We start from the raw sequence: 18,042 nt of genomic DNA, 5'->3' as shown, positions 1-18,042 counted from the left end.
ACCAAGTATGGACGAAACAGAAACATTTCGAACATGACTGCATCGACAAACATGATGATCTAACTAGAATTATGAAGGTAAATATATTCCATGTATAGACGAGTCTTGGCTCTACAGAAAAGTCTCAGGCTGTAATTTCTGTCAGTTTGATCCACCAACATACTACTGGAATGGAGAAGTGAATCACTCGTCACAGGAATAAAATTATCCCGAACACTGACTATTCAGATCAGAAAAAGGAAAGCATAATTCTTAGTACAACGACATGTACATGCAAGTTGCTTAGTGACGCCTAAAATGCAGCTCAAGAACTACACAGTAATCGCTTGCTCTCACTCAGAAGAACTTCGGTATGTATCAATCTTACCAACTCCAGGACTAACAATTGCAAGAGTAACAAGAGCACCCAACAGTACTAGCAGCAGTCCTAACGAGTTCATAAATAGTGCTTCCGTGGAGAAGCGCCCGATCATTTTGGCACTTTGCATGAAGATTGATTTCTCCAGAAGTCCAGTCACACTTGTGGCGATTGCAAGAACATAGATGAACGCACCAAAGAAGACATGCCAGGGAAGCAGAGATGCTCTGCCGCTTCTTGATCCACCAGGGTACCAAAAGGTCCAAAATCCAGTAGCCCACTGCAGAGATCCATTGATAAGGACTAAGGAGAAGTGAACCTACTTATTTTGATACTATTTTTTTATGTTTATTGAAATCTGAAAATAGAAGTGAAGAACTGCACACAAGAATTCATATCTCTTAGTCCACCTGCAAGCTGAAGAAGATGATGCAAGAAAGGCCCAACCATGAGTGAAGTGTATATAGGTGGTCAATTTTTCTTTCACTGTGGAATTTCCAGACAGCCCAGAGGCCAATTAGACTAAAAAACATGGCAAGGAACTGCAACGCAAGGTGCACTAGCTTTTTCAGTTTCTTGGTTCCTGGCACTGTTTTATAGGCCAAAAGAGCTGCAAGCACAAAAGTAACCAATCCATTAAAAATGTTTCCATAAATGTAAAAAATAGCAATAGCACAGAAAACTCATTTTACATGTACAACTTAAATTTCAAGTAATTTAAATGAATTCTAATCAACAAGTCCCTTGAAATCCGTACTGAACTGGTCTTTGCTAGATGATAGGTGTCAGCTGCCACGATTTTGGTAAGGCTCCAGCTAAACTTTAACATGGCCAATCCTAATATTTAAATTTGATAGAAATTACATTGGAACCTGATTTGGTTGGAACTCACCTGGAGTCCTGATTGGTTGTAGTCGCTGGGGTAAAAAGTGGGTGTTATATGTTTTTCTTTTGAAGCTTTCCCTATGTTATTCAATAATACCATCTAGTTACATCTTGATTTGGGCAAATCAAACACACTTGGAATCACATGTGAACATATCTTACTTCTCACACGAGCCAAATTGGTCCAATTGGGAATCTCAATTTTGACATGTACCAATGTATGGCCAAAACTTAAATTGTTTATGCAAAATGTGCAAATGCTGGCCTCTTTGTTCAATTTTGGTCAATTAGTTGGATATATTTCTGAAACTAAACAGCTAATGTTGTACTGAGTGACTATATCATGATACAGTATACTGAAATATTAATATGCCATGATAGCAAGGTCCTTCCAGAAATTCAACTTTATTCACAGCTCTGGAGTGGGTATGTCCCGACCTTCACCATTCAAGGCTACCAAACCAATCAGCATCAGCACAGGGTGAACCTGAAAGAGAAGAAATTTTATTAGAGTGGATGCATTCATGTGCACAAGCACACAATAATATATACTGAACTTAATTAGACCAACCACCTAGATTAAGTATGCCGCTTGCAGAACCTAAATGGTTAATGTTATTTGCTTCCATAAAATAAGGTACATTGAAATGATCGTTGGCATTTGATAAGATCCAAACTCTGCCTTTTCATTATCTATTGATCTTGCAGGCATGTATTGGTTAACACATTAATATTGGCTCCTGACTTCAATACCATCATTCTTTTCCTATGTGCCCACCTAAACGTCATGGTGAGACATGCATATATGAGGACACATCTCTGGTTATGCTACATTTGTCATTCTAGATGTAAAACTCCACAGATAAAGAAACCATCTCATTATGTGAAAGTATCAGTCATGATTATTAACTATATTGGTATGACCTAATGGCATTGTTGATAAATGTAGCAAATCGAAATCTTTTTTATAAACAGCCATGGTGAAATTAGTAGCTAATTCTGCTACCGAACCCCATCACATTGCATATTCGCGGGGAAAAAAAATCCAAGAATCACCCGACCAAGAACTCAGCCACAACCAAACCTGTCGATCCTATCGTTTCAAGAGCCAATCGAACGTTCCCGCACCAGCTACGCCTAGATTAACACGTAATCCACGGTTGCAAACGAGAAAACGACAGAACACTCGAAAGGAAGTGAGGGGGATTTCATTTGTTTCCGTTACGTTGAAGATGGGGAGTTTGCTCTCCTCCTCGGTGGAGAGCGCCATGCCGCCGCGGAAGTGGATGGCCCAGAAGAGGATGGACGCCGCCGCAGCCACGCCCAGCAGCCGCACGATCCCATACACTGGGAACCTCACCGCTGGCGCCGCCGCCATCGCCTCCGGCGTCGAGATCGCGAGATCTAACGAGACGACAGAGGGGAGGGGAGGGGAGGGGAGAAGGGGTGCGTTTCAAGGAAGCGAAGACGACATTTGTGAAGTCAATACGGAGCCGATTACGGTCTCACAAAAATACGTTTTCCACGAGCCGACGCGGTTTCCAGTGCAACGCGTGCTCTCTTCCCCTGTTTTACGCTTTGAGACACGGGCTACGGGCGGGCAGGACCAGAAGGCTACGGGCGGGCTCTTCGGTAACAGGACCGGAGGAGCAATAGCCAATAGCCCAATAGGTACGTTTGGATTGACCCGGGGGGTTGCCCAAATATTGGCGTTGTCCCCTCTCTTAGCGCTGTGTTTGGACGAGCGCCAAAGCTTGGCAAACCAACGCGGCATGTTGTCCAGCACATCTTTTTCCCGCCAACTGCAGGGGCGAAAATGGGTGCTCCAGAATCCTCTGCCAATATTTTGGCGAGCTGATGATTGGTGGGGCGGGGCAAAATCCAAACGTGCTGAATATGATCATTGTCTAAGAGAGCGAGGAGGTTTGCCCAATGATATTATGAACTTATTCTCAGAATAAGTCGGTTCGTTAGAAAACACCCGCACGACATACGCATACATATGGCTGTCCTCTGTCAAACAATGAATAAATAATAAGTCAAATAAAAGGAGCATAGCCGGAAAACGAGGAACTTAAGAGAGCATTGGTTCGTCACACTTGATATACTTCTCATGTAGTCGTGAATTTATCATGTAAAATAGCAAAAATGAAACCTTATTTTGTCACCTCTCTTAAGTAAGAGAGATATTTGAGACAGAGGTTTTCTGGACTGAAATGCTTCGCCAAAGTAGCTTATGTATGCGGTGGCCAAAGTAGCTTGGCATTGGCCATAGAGTTCGCCGTCGATGGAAGGCAAGATGGTGGTCATGAGGAGCAACGGCGACGGAAGGCCGTGGGGGTGATGAGGGATATGGCAGTGATGGAGAGATGCCAAAGGAGGGAGATGGAAAGCCAAATACTACTTTACACTGATGGAGCAATGCCAAAGGAGAGAGAGATCTAGTTCACAAAGGCGACGACGATGGCAACACCCTTGCTCATCCCACAATCTATTGCCATCAGCATATTTCCACCTAGTCATCTATCAATGCAAGGATGAGGGGAAGGATGAGGATGCGTTGTCTGACAATGGCGTCGGCATCTCGGCTGGCAACGGAGCAGGAGGAACACGGTTGCTCGGAGGAGGAACATAGGAAGGCAAGAGAAGATCACATGTTGGCGGTGACAGATGCGATGGTATTGGCATCGAAAATGCCTAAACGCCGACATGCTTCGGAGTTCCGTCGTGAGTCTGAGTTCTCCGACGGCAAGTTCTAGGCAACGGATGATGTAGACTCGACTTCTAAGGCAGATGATGTTGCTTTCACATCCACGCCGGAGCTGGTGCAACATGCGAGGGATGTTGGCTTCTAGGTGGTGGATAATCTGGTCACGGAGGCTGACCTATCCTCACCGCCAACCTCCAAGGTAAGTTCATTGTCGGTGGATGCAGGTTCAAAGAAGAGAGGAGCTTTGGCACATCGAATCGTGGACGAGATTGTTGCTCATAGATCAAAAAACAAGCCATGGTGAGGGCCTTTGCCTTCGCCCAGGGTGTCACCTCCTTAGACGCTGGGTGACTTCCTCGACGGTGCAAAGCTGGCTCCCCGGCATCAGTCACCGAGCCGATTTTCCATGTCCAAGGGGTCACCATCGTCGTTGCCAGAGAATCTATAAGCGTCGGGTGTTCGTTCCGGCATTTATGGTGTCCGTGCGAAATCAAGGGAAGAGATTTTCAATTCTAATTCGAATTCGAATTTGAAGTTGTTGCATCTGGGGCAGGTAGTCCGGCCCAAGCTCGGGCCCAAGATCCTGTTTAGGCCCATTGCAGGGTTGGTTGCCCTATTCAACAGAAAGGGGACGCCCTGTCGAAGCCAAAGTGCGCCGCCTGCTGCTTTCTCTCCGCTGTGAAATTGATCTTACGCTGAGGTCGTTCGGAGCAGCATGGAAGGCGGTGGTGCGGGTCAAGGGGTTCTGCGTGGTGGTTTCGGTTCCTTTCGCGGCTCGGCATGTGGAGGTTCGAGTCAGGGGGCTTACATTGGTCGTGGTGGTTTTCACCAGGGCTTCCACCTCGGCTACTACGGTGGCTACGGTGGGAACTACGCATACGGAGGCTGCGGTAGCAGCCGTTTTCCGCGCCATCACCGAGGTCGCTTCATCGGTCGGATGGGTCACCATGGTGGCGGCCCGTATGGCTACAACAGTAGCATGCCAGCGCTGCCTCAAGGGGCATCGACTAATGCTCATGCTGGTATTGCTGGAGGACATGAATTGGCGGTGGTAGCAGCTTCAACGACGGGTGATGCAAACCTGGTGGCAAAAGTGAATGCAGCGAAGGTGGATGGTGCAGCACCGATCTCGGCAAATGTGGGGTTGGGGTCTCAGCTGAAGCTTGGAGGCAAAGACTAGCAGGACAAAGCTATGGCATCAACTGATGTCAATGTCTCTGCAGGAGGTATGGGAAAAGAACAAGGCTCAAAGAATCCCGCAACTTTCAGAAAAATCCACTCAAGGATCATTCCAACCATCTCGAGAAAAAGACATATTAACCTCGGCTCTGGGGAACAAAGAGCACCCGGATCGCAGGCGTGGCATAGGTGTTTCCGTTCCATGGAAGTTGGGATTCCCTGATGACGCTGATTCATATAGGAGCCAAAGGAGAAACAAAACTGAGTGCGAAGCAACCGAGCATGAATGGATGAGAATGGAGATTGTCGTTGAGGTCAAAGCAAGGATGAAAGAACATATGGATATGCTTGCAGAAAGGATGGAATAACGGGTCGAGGAGCAAGTACGGGCTATGAGGCAGCAGGATGTAGCCACGACACTTGAGTATCCACCGGCTCGGCACCGGAGCAGCTGCGCATCTGCACCAGATAACACTCCAAATAACATGTTCAATCAACATGACTTCCCTATCAATGGATTTGAAGGTGACCCCCCCGGTCGATGACATTCCAAAAGAGGTCCCTAGCGAGAGATATCCTGTTGACGACATAGAGGTGGCCACCAAGTGCAAGCTCCTACTGTCCACCACTGTTGGTCTGATAACATCATTGAGGTTGGCACATGCTTGACGTTCTCATGTGGCAGGGAACAAATGATTCAAGGACTCCCGCTACAGCCTGGTTACGCTAGGGTGTCAGTGGACATGGTGTACAAGAATTGCACATCCCTCCCACTTCCTATTCCTCCAGAGGACGATGTCAGGATACATGGGGAGGCTGAAGAAGTTCACAACACTGATTGCCCCTCCACCGCCTCTATCTCTAATACGCGACGGTAGCGACTTCTCTTTTCGTCGTGCTCCGCCAAAGGTCAAATCTCCTTCTGCACCACATGAGCAACAAAAATTGTCCAGCAAATTTAGCCAATAGTTCACCAAAACGGCACCTCCCGGAAAGTGCAGAGCCAGCAAACAAAAGGACAAGAGCAAGGACATAGAAGAAGAACCTCTATCAAACACCTACGTGGCAGGCCAGCTGTTACTGAGCAAGAAAGCGTTAGAGTAATTGGGCTGGACAAATATGATTCTGCGTAGCCTATAAATGAAGAGGATCCATGAGAAGAAACATCTTTCTCCTCATGGTTTTAGCGCCAAGTACCAGAGGCAACATTTCCTGCAACCAGTTGGAACCTTCCTCATGACCTTCGAGGATTTATTCTTCCTCTACCGCCGTGACAAGCTGGACGTCAGTCTAATGAGATGTTGGGCATTGTAAGTGTTATTAACCACGGTCTATGCTTAATGAACCCCTTAACTCATTGATACACTCATTCATCTACATTACTCTTATGTGTAGACTTATGATTCAAGAAGCCAAGAGAGAGAATTCAAGAATTGGATTCCTCGACCCATAAGTCATATGTGGGTCAATGATCGCTTGATCTCCAGGGGAGGTCGAGAAATACATCGCGGAGGTCATGATCGCTCTCTGTGGATCGAAGGACCTTATTTTTTTTTACCGTACAACTACCGAGACCATTGGATGCTAGTTTATATCTATACACACAATCAACACTGCATATACCTCGACTCGATGTACTACAACCTAGAGAGGTATTCAGATCTGACAGACTTGTTGACAAGGGTGTTCGCGAAGTATGTTTCGATGGACAAGATTGTATGGAGAGATAAACCCTCGGCGACCCACCAACATCAGTTCCTGGTAATAATTCCTCCGTCGCACATCAATTTACCGTTATAATATGCATTCTATAAAACTAAATTTACCGTGTACAAATTTCTGCAGTGTCACAGGAATCCGCAGGGCACCAACCTCTGTGGGTTCTATGTTAGCTAATATATGCTATAAATTATTGGCTCTAATCCACCAGTATATCCGCCGGTTAGTGTAATTAAAGTATATTAAAAACACATTTTTCATCGTTGTGCCTAACTATTTTAATTTTTTTCTACAAACATATAAATTTCCTACAAATAATCTCGTGAATGACAGTATCATGTATATTAAAAAATGACTCATCCATTTCATACATGCGGAGATCATAAAGGAGAGTGGCAAATTTCATGATCCCGATAACTTTAAAAGCCAAGATTTGTAATCTCAACAGAAGCTAGGCAGTTCTATATATTAAAGATGTATTATAACTTTGTGGCTAATGATATAGAAAATAAAGCAAATGAACTCATTACTTTCTATTAATCTAGTGTGCTGAAGCTAATTTGTTGGTTTATATATTGTCAGGCATGAGGTTGACTCAAGAATGAAGAATGAAGAATGCTTTGCAAATATTGTGAGGCTTTGTAATATTGATATTTTACTTCTGTTTATGTGTACGACTTTGAATGATATGTGTGATATTGTGATATCGAATGAATGCCTACTGTGTGTGTGGGGTTTGAATGCAAATGATAAATCTATTGTTGTTTGAATGATATGTATATGATATTTTACTGTTGTGTGTATGATCTGTCAGTTTACATTTCGTAATTTGTAAATTTGGTACTATATATATGAATGTACAAATGGTTCTAGGAATACAACCGTTTGTACAAATGCTTTTTAAAACAGCTTCTGTTCTATAGTACAGACACCTCATTACTAGAGCCGTCTGTACTAGGGGAATATCATAGACAGCTCGAAACTTCGAGCCGTTTGTGATATTACATGGCAAAGACGGCTCGTTATTGGAGCCGTATGTATGGTTACTATAGCATAGATGGCTCAAAGTTTTGATTCATCTGTGATATCCCCCTAGTACAGATGGCTCCAATAATGAGTCGTTTGGACAAATCTTTTGTACAGATGGTTCAGATTTGTACAGACTCTTTTCCACAGACGATTCGAAAAAACGTCTCGCATGAGGTTTCTGAACCGTCTGTACAAATATTTTCTTTAGTAGTGTATGCTCTCTTTTTTTGAAGTACCTAGGGGAGTTCTTCAAAAACTTGAGTATTATAGGTCTAGGTTCTTTTGGCAAAATAATGGACATAAAAAGAAGTACTGTCTAACTAAATAGAATATTATATGCAATCTGAAAGACCAAGGCGGGCTGAGGCTACAAAATTTATATATTCAAAACCAATGTTTACTTGGTAAATGGATTTTCAATTTGATTAATGAGGAAGGAGTGTGGCAATATATCCTCAAGAGAAATTATCTCAAAAACCAAACGATAGCTCAAGTGGAATAAAAGCCTAGAGACTCACAGTTTTGGTCGGGTCTAATGAAAGTCAAAGACCAAGTTCTTTCTTTGGGAACGTTCCATCTTAACGATGGACACAAAATTAGATTTTAGGAAGATAAGTGGCTGAGTAACTTCACCTTCAAAGATATGTAGCCTTCTCTATATAACATTGTTCGTAGAAAAAATGCATCCGTGGCAACGATGTTTGAAAGGATTCCTCTAAACATTTTTTTTTTCTGTAGAGCGTTGATTGGAAATAATTTAACTCTTTGACATTAATTGGTAGGCCGTATTGTTCATGTATAACTAAATGAACATAATGATGTATTTAGATGGAAATAACATCAGAATGGCAAGTTTTTTTTCATCCCATGTATCGAGCTATGATCAACAATGGAAATATAGAGAGGAATAGTATTCTATAGAGTATGAAATTTTCTTGAAAATTAAAATATTTATGTCGTGCTTAAAAAAGGGAGTAATTTTTACGAAGGACAACCTAGCCAGGCGGAATTGTAATGGTAGTAAGACGTGCTGCTTTTGTAGTAACAATGAGACTATCCAACAATTATTTTTTGATTGTTATTATGCTAAATTTCTTTGGAGAGCAGTCTAAATTACTTTTAATATGAACCCACCAACTAGTATCTCTTATATGTTTGGTCAATAGCATGTTGGTTCATGTAAAAAGACTAAGTCACATATGTTGGTAGGAGCATCAGCTCTATATTGAGTTTTATGGCTTAATAGAAATGATAATATTTTTGACAGATTTCCTTTTAAAATTTATATGCAGGTAATATACAGAGGGATACATTGGCTCCGCTTTTGGGCGTAGCTGCAAAGGTGTGACGAAGATATAGATATAATATGATCTACACACCGTACTCTTGAGACGATAATGATGCAGATTTTCGTCAATAATGGATGAAAATTTAGCAATAGGATTGATCTTTAATAAATTCTCGTCATCTAAACTATGTTAGACTTTGAAATAATGATTGATGGCCAGAAGCTTTCGAGCTGAAGGCCGGAATATTTTAAGCTTCTGGCCGGAATATTTTTCGATTACCTGAAAAAACACTGATGGATAGCTAGTTAGTGACGTCTTAATACATTTTGACCGGGCCGGTGAGAACATGGGTTGAGAGTTGCCGTGAGACGAGGCACAAATGTCGTCGAGTCTAAACCCTCGCTTTTCGGCCGGCCAAAATCCTCTCTCTCATGCCCTACGTCGTACGAAGTAGCGCTAAATCCACGTTGGAGGGCCAAAAGCCCACGCCGCTGCTTGTGGGGAAAGGAATAGGGAAGCGGGTGCGGGTACGTGCGGCGCCAGCCTGGCGGGCATGCAGGAGGCAGGACTCTCCACTCCAGCCGTTGATGCTCCATGCAGGCGAATCACGTTCGTCCATATAGGCCGCGGCATGCATGCTGCTATGTGACCCGGTCATGCTGGCTTTGCAGCTGCCGGTTCGTTCTTTGTTTTCTCTCTCCCTTTTCCCCTCACGAAATTCAACTACAATTTCTGCAGATTTCTTTTTCAAACCTGCCGTAATCTTTGGATCTCGGCAGTCTAATTACGTTTCAATGTTATCGAAATCACTATAAAAAACTATTTTCAGAGGATGTTAATCCATTTATAGATATGCTTAGCTCATCCGTATATGATCAAAGGCTTATGAAAATGGATATTCACATGCACAACACAGACGGTTCACTTAAGAAATTATCTGTGAAAGCGGATCACTGTGAAAATCGATTTTTACAGGTGGTTCCTTAAGCGGATCGCTTGTGATAATCGGTCTTTTTTTCTCAGAAAAAATGATTTTTTCCCGACCAGGCACCCCCACGGCCGTGACGTCGTAAACCACAAGTCACGCGATTTTTTACACGAAATACGTGCACATACGGTTCTTGACACTCGAACTTAAAATCTCTCAGCTCACGCGTACCCTACTTATCATCCCACCATAGAACTACTAGTGATACTAATACCATATACTTTCTTTTGATATTTTTTATCTGAAACTTCAAACTATTATTTAAGGACCTAAATGACTTTAAATGAAAAAGTTTTTAATTAAAAAGTTGTAGATTTTGTCGAGAGTTACAATTTTTATATAAAGTTTGTTCCCATTCAACTTCGTAAAAATGTATGATTTTTTAAGATAAATTATCATCTATTACTAGAGACTGTTCATATAAAAAATCGTGTCTGAAAATGATATCCCATTATCAGAGGCAATTCTTTATTTCATATAAAGTTTGTTCACATCAGAATTTGTATGAAAAAATTATGAATTTTTAAGATAAACTGTTATCTATTACTTAGAGACGATTCACATAAAGAACTGTATCTGAAAATAATATCTTATTATTAGAAGCGGTTCACATAAGGAACCGTTTCTGAAAATGACAATTTCCACAAGCGGTTCATTCGAGAGGTGACTATTTTCACAGGCAGTTTTTTATATGTACCGTTTATAGAAATAATCTTTATACATGTGACTTCTTATGTCACCCGTCTCTGAAAATCTCTTAGACGGTTTGTCATATGAACCGTTTATAAAAAATATTTTAGGTGTCTTAAAAAATAATTTTTATAGTAGTAAATAGTCGGAAGTAACGGCACTGGCTTGGCCAAGTCACGAGAAAGGGTATTTGCCGCATGAGGCCCACCCTGCGACTTGGATTCAGAACCAAACGACTTTTAAAATCAATTCCAAAGCTTTGAAATCAAATGAGTTGAAAATTTTTAACACATAAATTTGATTTTGAACTCGATATATAATTTTGAACTCATGTACATTAGAAAACTTACCTCCTCGAAATTGCAAGAACCTTTAGCTTTGTTATGCCTCGTTTGGCACTACGTGAAAAAAGATTATTAGTGACAAGTGATAACCGGTATCAGTGACGAGTCATGTACCCGTCACTCTTATCACGTCACTAATGACAGATTATTAGCGGCGGGTGATGACTCGTCACTAATGAGGTCATTAGTTACGGGTCATAACGGTGACTTGTCATTAATGTTCAGTGACAGATCGTAATCGTGACCCGTCACTATTGACTGGACATTAGTGACGGGTCAAGATGATTACAACTCATCACTAATGATCGATGAATATTTTTGGTATTTTTTGAACAAAAAAGTTTAAAAAATATTTTTTCACCTGAGCCACGCTTTCTTCACATTATTTTCAAGTTTGCGTTCCATGAGAATCGAACCCATGATCTCCTACTCGCGCAAGTAACCACCTTACCACTTCTGCTATCATATAGTTGTGATAGAAATCAGATATTTTATCCTTTTAACCTTCTTTGCCGAAGGTCATTAGTGACGTGTCATAACTATGACCTGTTAATAATGACTAATTTTACTAAATTTCATCGAGGGTTATAAATTTGATAGGTGACCCGGAGTGCATTCGGTAAAATGAGTATAACTTTTGCACACGGACTCCGATTTTGATTTTTTTTACTCTACAGACATCTTAAAAAAAGTTACATCGGGTTCGGAGAATTTTTCTAGGCCAAAAACGGCTTGGACGATTGAGTTCTCGCCCCCCGGAAGTTTCTACACCATTTTCGGAACGTGCGCTTGTGTCCATAACCGCCACACCTTACATCAAACTTGAGTAGAAATGTGCAATGATTCATATTCTAATGCTGCTGAGGTGAGAAAAAATAAAATAAAAATAAAATAAAAATTAAAAATATTTGCAAATATTGTCATTAGTGACTGGAGTTGGTCATTAGTGACAGGTTACAAGTTAACCCATCACTAATGACTGGCATAAGACGACCCGTTACTAATGAGTGGATCATTAGTGATGGGTCAAGTTGTGATCCGTCACTAATGACTGGCCTAGGACGATCCGTCACTGATAACCTTATCATTAGTGACGAGTCACAAATTGACCCGTCACTAATGACTGGCCTAGGACGACCCGTCACTGATGACCTAATCATTAGTGATGGGTCATAACTTGACCCGTCACTATTATTATCAGTGACGGATCTATGTCTGGTTCCGGTCAGAAGGGACATTAGTGACACGTTCTTATTGGACCCATCACTAATAGGACATTAGTGACGCGTATTGAGCAGCCGTCATTAATATAGTGTCTCCTTTGCTAGTTTCTTATGTAGTGTAGATAGGCTTATTTTTAGTGTTTTTTTTTCTGAAAAAAGACAGAAGCCATCCAAATGGTTGGCTTCTGGCCCTAGCTTATGCTGGCTTTTGGCTGTTTAGGGAAGTGGCTGCGGTTGAAATGAACTAAAAGCTAAGAAGCAGGTTCTGGCTGGCTTTTCTGGCTTTTGAGTGTGCTGAGAAACTAAAAGTTTATTGTAAAAACCAATAATCAAAATTCAACAGCCACATCAGCTTCCTCAGGTAGCCAGAAGCTCTGAAGCCACAGCCTATCCAAACGTAGCCTTAGTCTTATATATGAATTACAGTGTCTTTGGCAATTTTTATTCAACCCCTTGGCATAGAAGGAATTAAGGCCAAAGTGTGTTGGCTTGGTGTCAAGCCTCACAACACTGAGGTATCATCCATGTTAATTGTCTCGTCCATATGTATCATCCTACGTGACATATATCGGCGTTTTGTCATAGGACGCCGAGTTATGTACCCGCGGCATTTGGGGCCAACATGACTAGATTTGGGACCATTTTTAGTAAACAGTTTCGTCGGGGGTCTATTTGCAAAAATTGTTTACTGAAAGGGCTAAATGAAACAATCATGGTGAGTGCAAGAAATTTTGGCACCGACCGAGGAATTGCTTCCCGCCACGTTGCGTCCTACATGTACCGCTTTTGCATGCATCGCGAGCGCATCACCGCGCTGCCGCCAGCAGTAGGTACACACCTAGAGCTACATGGCAGTACGGCCATGGCAATTTCGAGGAAGGTGGCAAGCGATAATAACAACAACAACAACGCCCAACTGTTAGGTCTAATGCTTATCTAATTACATACCGGATTTCGGTGAAGCCATTAGGGGTAACTGATGCCTTGGGGTAGATAGTGGAAGTAGGTGTGCAAGTTGATGAAGATATAGCAGTGAAGTCCGTCGGTGTAGATGAGTCGATGCAGTGGAGATGTTGAGGTAGCCAACATCTATGAAGGTGATGTCAACGACGTAGAAGAAGCAGCGGCGGCCTTCACCTAGTAGCAACACTCTTAGGATCGATTAAGGTTTTAGATGCGAGGGTGGCTAAGACTTTCGTGAGTTGATCAACCTTATCGCCAGATTCCCCCCATCTATTTTTATAGTGTTGCACGGGATAGGACCGCAACCAAATAGTGTTGGTTGCGCCCCCCATCATAGCGCATGGCTAGGGCGTACCCTCCTTAGGACTCGGTCTCTAATCATCCATGATGGAGCCAAGATCAAACACCAACATTCTTCCCTTCGATCATTGGGCTAACATCATGAGCCCATTCTCAATGAAATAACACACCAAAGCAATGTGTTCGAGTGGCTAATAAAGTGCCACTAAAACCCCAGTGCCTATAGTGCACTATTCCATTAAATAATGGATGTACATCATGCTTAATGAGAGTTGGTTTGCTTTATGACCCTTTTATCCAGAATCATAGGCTTTCTAATAACCCCATATCGGTAACATGATTACGAAAAATATGATGTGGTAAGCCTTTAGTGAGCGGATCCTCAAGCATTGACTTAATGCTTATATGCTTGACACCGATAATTTGATCATGGATCCTATCTTTCACAACATGACAATTAATATCGATGTGTTTGACAGCACCACTCGATTTGTTGTTACTCGTATAGAATACTATAGGTTGATTATCGCACTATAACGTAAGTGATTTTGAAATGTTGTCTACCACTCTTAATCCCGATATAAATTTCTTTAGCCATACAACTTACCCGGTAGTCTCATAACATGATAAAAACTTAGATTGCATCATTGACGATGCCGTAAGTATATGTTTGGAGATTTTCCACGAGATAGCTCCTCTGGTGAGGGTGAAGATATAACATATTATAGATTTCTTAGTATCCACACACCTCGCAAAGTTTGCATCCAAACAACTAACACCTTTGAGGTTATCATATTTCCTAAATATGAGCATATAGTACTTAGTGCCTTGTAAATAGCGAATGACTTTCTTACGACTTTTCAGTGGCCCGGTCCTGGATTTTACTAATATCCGCCAAGCATCCCGGTTACAAAAACTAAATTAGGGCACGTACATACTTGAGCATACATAATGTGACAGCTAAAACACAAGGAACTGACTTCATCTGATCAACTTCATATTGGTTCCTCGGCCATTGGAATGTCCCAAACTGATCACCCTAAACATTAGGAGCACACGAGGTAGAGCAATTATGCATATTGTATTTCTTCATCACTCTATCATATATGCCTTTGAACCTATCTCAGTGAATATCAATGCGAAGAACAAAAAAAAAAAAAAACTTCACCGAGATCCTTCTTATCACTAAGATGATTAATTTTTCCCCTTTAAACTTTATATAAATGCAATTGTCAACTTCATTTTCTTTAAAACAAAAATTCCTTATGACTTTATCAAACTTGAGATACCACTGCTAGATGCTTGCTTTGGACCATAAATTGATCTCTAAAGTCGACATCCCATATGTTCCTTGCCAAAACAATTTCTTCCAAGTCACCATTATGGATTGCTGTCTTCACGTCCATCTGATACAACTCTAAATCATAATGTGCCACAAGCACAACAATAATTCTAAAGGAATCCTTAGTTGATATAGGAGAGAAAGTTTCATTATTGTCAATTCCTTGTTGCTACGAGTCTTGCTTTGAACCTTTTGATGTTTCCCTTAGAGTATGCTTTATTTTGTATACCCATTTACAACCTACTGTTTTAGCTCAGTCAGGAATTTCTACTATATCTCATTCATCATTATCACTCATAGACATTAATGCATCCTTCATGGCATTAAGTCACTTAGACGAATGCTCCTTATATGAGTTGGGATCTTCTGAGACTGCTGAGGCTCATCGCTAGGTGCTTCATTAGGAATTTTAGAGATCTTAACAGGGGTGCACTAACATTACTTGGGACACATGAATGTAAGTCTCTTGGATATGCGGTGATGGAGCATAAACCCGCTTCTCCTCGAGATCAACGGTGCAACTGAACGATGAAGCGATTGTCAGCAATGATTTGACGCGACAGGTTCCTAGCCATGGTATTGGATGGGCCCACGATGCTAGACACATTGCTTTCCGGTGAGCTCCAGAAGGTACAGGTGTGGGAGGGATCACATGCCCGGTGGCATGAGTCCTGATAATCGCACCAGTGTCAGCGTCCGGCATTGCTCGAGCTCCACTGAAATTGGTCCGATGAGCTCGTCGCTCAGTATTAGGAGTTGCTCTAGCTTCCGGGCTCTGCACAGTGCCTCTGGAATCCGACCGAAGAGCCAGATGCCCGATAAGTCCAAGAACTCAAGCGGGTAGTTCTTCCTGAATCACTACGTAAGAAACTAGCAAAGGAGACACCACATTAGTGATGGCTGCTCAACACGCATCACTAATGTCCTATTAGTGACGGGTCCAATAAGGACGCGTCACTAATGTCCCTTCTGATTGAAACTAGATATAGACCCGTTACTAATGAGTGGTCATTAGTGACGGGTCGTAACATGAGCCGTCACTGACGATAATAGTGACGGGTCAAATTGTGACCCGTTACTAATGACTAGGTCATCAATGACGGGTCGTCCTAGGCTAGTCGTTAGTGACGGGTCAATTTGTGACCCTTCACTAATGATAAGGTCATCAGTGACAGGTCGTTCTAGGCCAGTCATTAGTGACGGGTCAACTTGTAACCCGTCATTAATGACCAACTCCAGTCACTAATGACAGTATTCGCAAATATTTTTTATTTTATTTTTCTCACCTCAGCAACACTAGAATAGGAAGCATTGTGCATTTCTGCTCAAGTTTGATGTAAGGTGTGGTGGCTATAGACACAAGCGCGTGTTCCAAAAATGGTGTAGAAACTTTTGGGGCGAGAACTCAATCTTCCAAGCCGTTTTTTGCCTAAAAAAATTCTCCGAATCCAACAGAGTCGGGGAGAAACAGATATAACTTTTTTTAGATGTCCGTATAGTCAAAAATGTCGAAATCGGAGTCTGTATGCAAAAATTATACCCGTTTTACCGAATGCACTCCGGGTCACCTGTCAAATTATAACTCTCGACGAAATTTGGCAAAATTAGTCGTTAGTGACGGGTTATGATTATGACATGTCACTAATGACCTTCGGCAAAGAAGGTTAAAAGGATAAAATATCCGGTTTCTATCACAACTACTCCCTCCGTTTCGCAATGTTTGTCCACGCCCACCATTACGTACAAACCAAGAAATACTGAAATCGAGTAAAAAAATGCAGCGAGATGACCATGCTACCCCTAATCAATGCATGGATGAGAGCAAGTAACTCACAAGTATTGGAGTAAATGGCATGCATGCACTCAAGGGCATAACAGAAAAATAGACCATAAAGCATCATTAGTTACCGCAATGGACAAACAATTTGAGACATATACTTTCGAGGCCACGAACAAATATTGCGAAACGGATGGAGTACATGATAGCAGAGGTGGTAAGGTGGCTACACGCGCGAGTAGGAGGTGATGGGTTTGATTTTTATGGAACGTAAACTTGAAAATAATGTAAAAAAAGCATGGCTTGTGTGAGGCATATAGGATGAGCCTGCGTTGGGATGGCTTAGGTGAAAAAAAAATTATTTTTTTAACTATTTTTGTGTCCAAAAAATAAAAAAATGTTCATCGGTCATTAGTAACGGGTCAAGATTACAACCCGTCACTAATATTCAGTTAATAGTGATAGGTCACGGTTACGACCTGTTACTAATAACTCAACATTAATGACAGGTCACAGTTATGATCCGTCACTAATGATCTTATTAGTGATGAGGTAATGATCTATCATTAATGGCGCGATAAGAGTGATAGAACTTGTCACTAATACCAGTTATCATCTGTTACTAATGACTTTTCTTGATATAGTGAATTCCGCTGTCAACTCCCCAACAAGGCAGTTGGTGAACAGCCTCAGGTCGGCCCTCGCGGGCGCCTGACCTAGCATCACCGGCATGCGGTCGGATAGCTCGTTCAGGTACACGTGCAGTGTCGCCAGTCCAGCACTCCAGCAGCCTTAGCGCAAAGAATAGGTGCGCCAGTATCACGCCAGTGAGCCGATTCATCGAGACGTCCTAGAAATCGCAGCTTCTTGAGAGGCCCGAGCCCCTCCGGCACCGTCTTAGAGTGCTGGTTCGAGTAGAGCTCGATCTGAACGACGTTCTCTAACCTCCCGACGCTAGCCGGAATCATGCCAGTGAGGTTGTTCGTGGAGAGATCAAGGTTGACGTGGATCTTCAGGCTCCCAATCGAAGCCAGGACCTCTCCTACGAGGCCACACTCGGTGAGCTGTAGCACGTGGAGACGCGTGAGGCCGGATATGACGACGTCAGGAGGAAATGGTGATGGCACGGAGGGGTTGTAGGTGAGGAGTAGCTCCTTGAGCACAGTGACGTTGGTCAGCAAGAACCCCGGGAATGTGCGGGAAAGCTTGTTGCCCACGAGGCTGAGCATGGCCAGCAATTGGAACC

General features: G+C 42.4%; 1 protein-coding gene and 1 pseudogene across 1 annotated transcript; one reads left to right on the top strand and one right to left on the bottom strand.

Annotated features, from left to right (window-relative positions):
• Nucleotides 1-60: 60 nt before the first annotated feature.
• On the bottom strand, nt 61-2,706 carry LOC133898469 (transmembrane ascorbate ferrireductase 2). The gene is made up of 4 exons (XM_062339180.1): nt 2,469-2,706; nt 1,682-1,730; nt 769-968; nt 61-638 (listed from the first exon to the last, which is right to left on the bottom strand). The coding sequence occupies exons 1-4, from the start codon at nt 2,619-2,621 to the stop codon at nt 333-335; spliced, it is 708 nt and encodes a 235-aa protein (XP_062195164.1). The 5' UTR covers nt 2,622-2,706; the 3' UTR covers nt 61-332.
• A 12,841-nt stretch (nt 2,707-15,547) lies between these two features.
• On the top strand, nt 15,548-17,714 carry LOC133898567 (uncharacterized; annotated as a pseudogene).
• The last annotated feature ends 328 nt before the right edge of the window (nt 17,715-18,042 follow it).

The sequence above is a fragment of the Phragmites australis genome, chromosome 18, assembly GCF_958298935.1.
Source record: "Phragmites australis chromosome 18, lpPhrAust1.1, whole genome shotgun sequence".
Classification (NCBI taxonomy): domain Eukaryota; kingdom Viridiplantae; phylum Streptophyta; class Magnoliopsida; order Poales; family Poaceae; genus Phragmites; species Phragmites australis.
The sequence above is the reverse complement of the archived record's forward strand: the minus strand, read 5'-3'. Positions and strand labels throughout refer to the sequence as shown.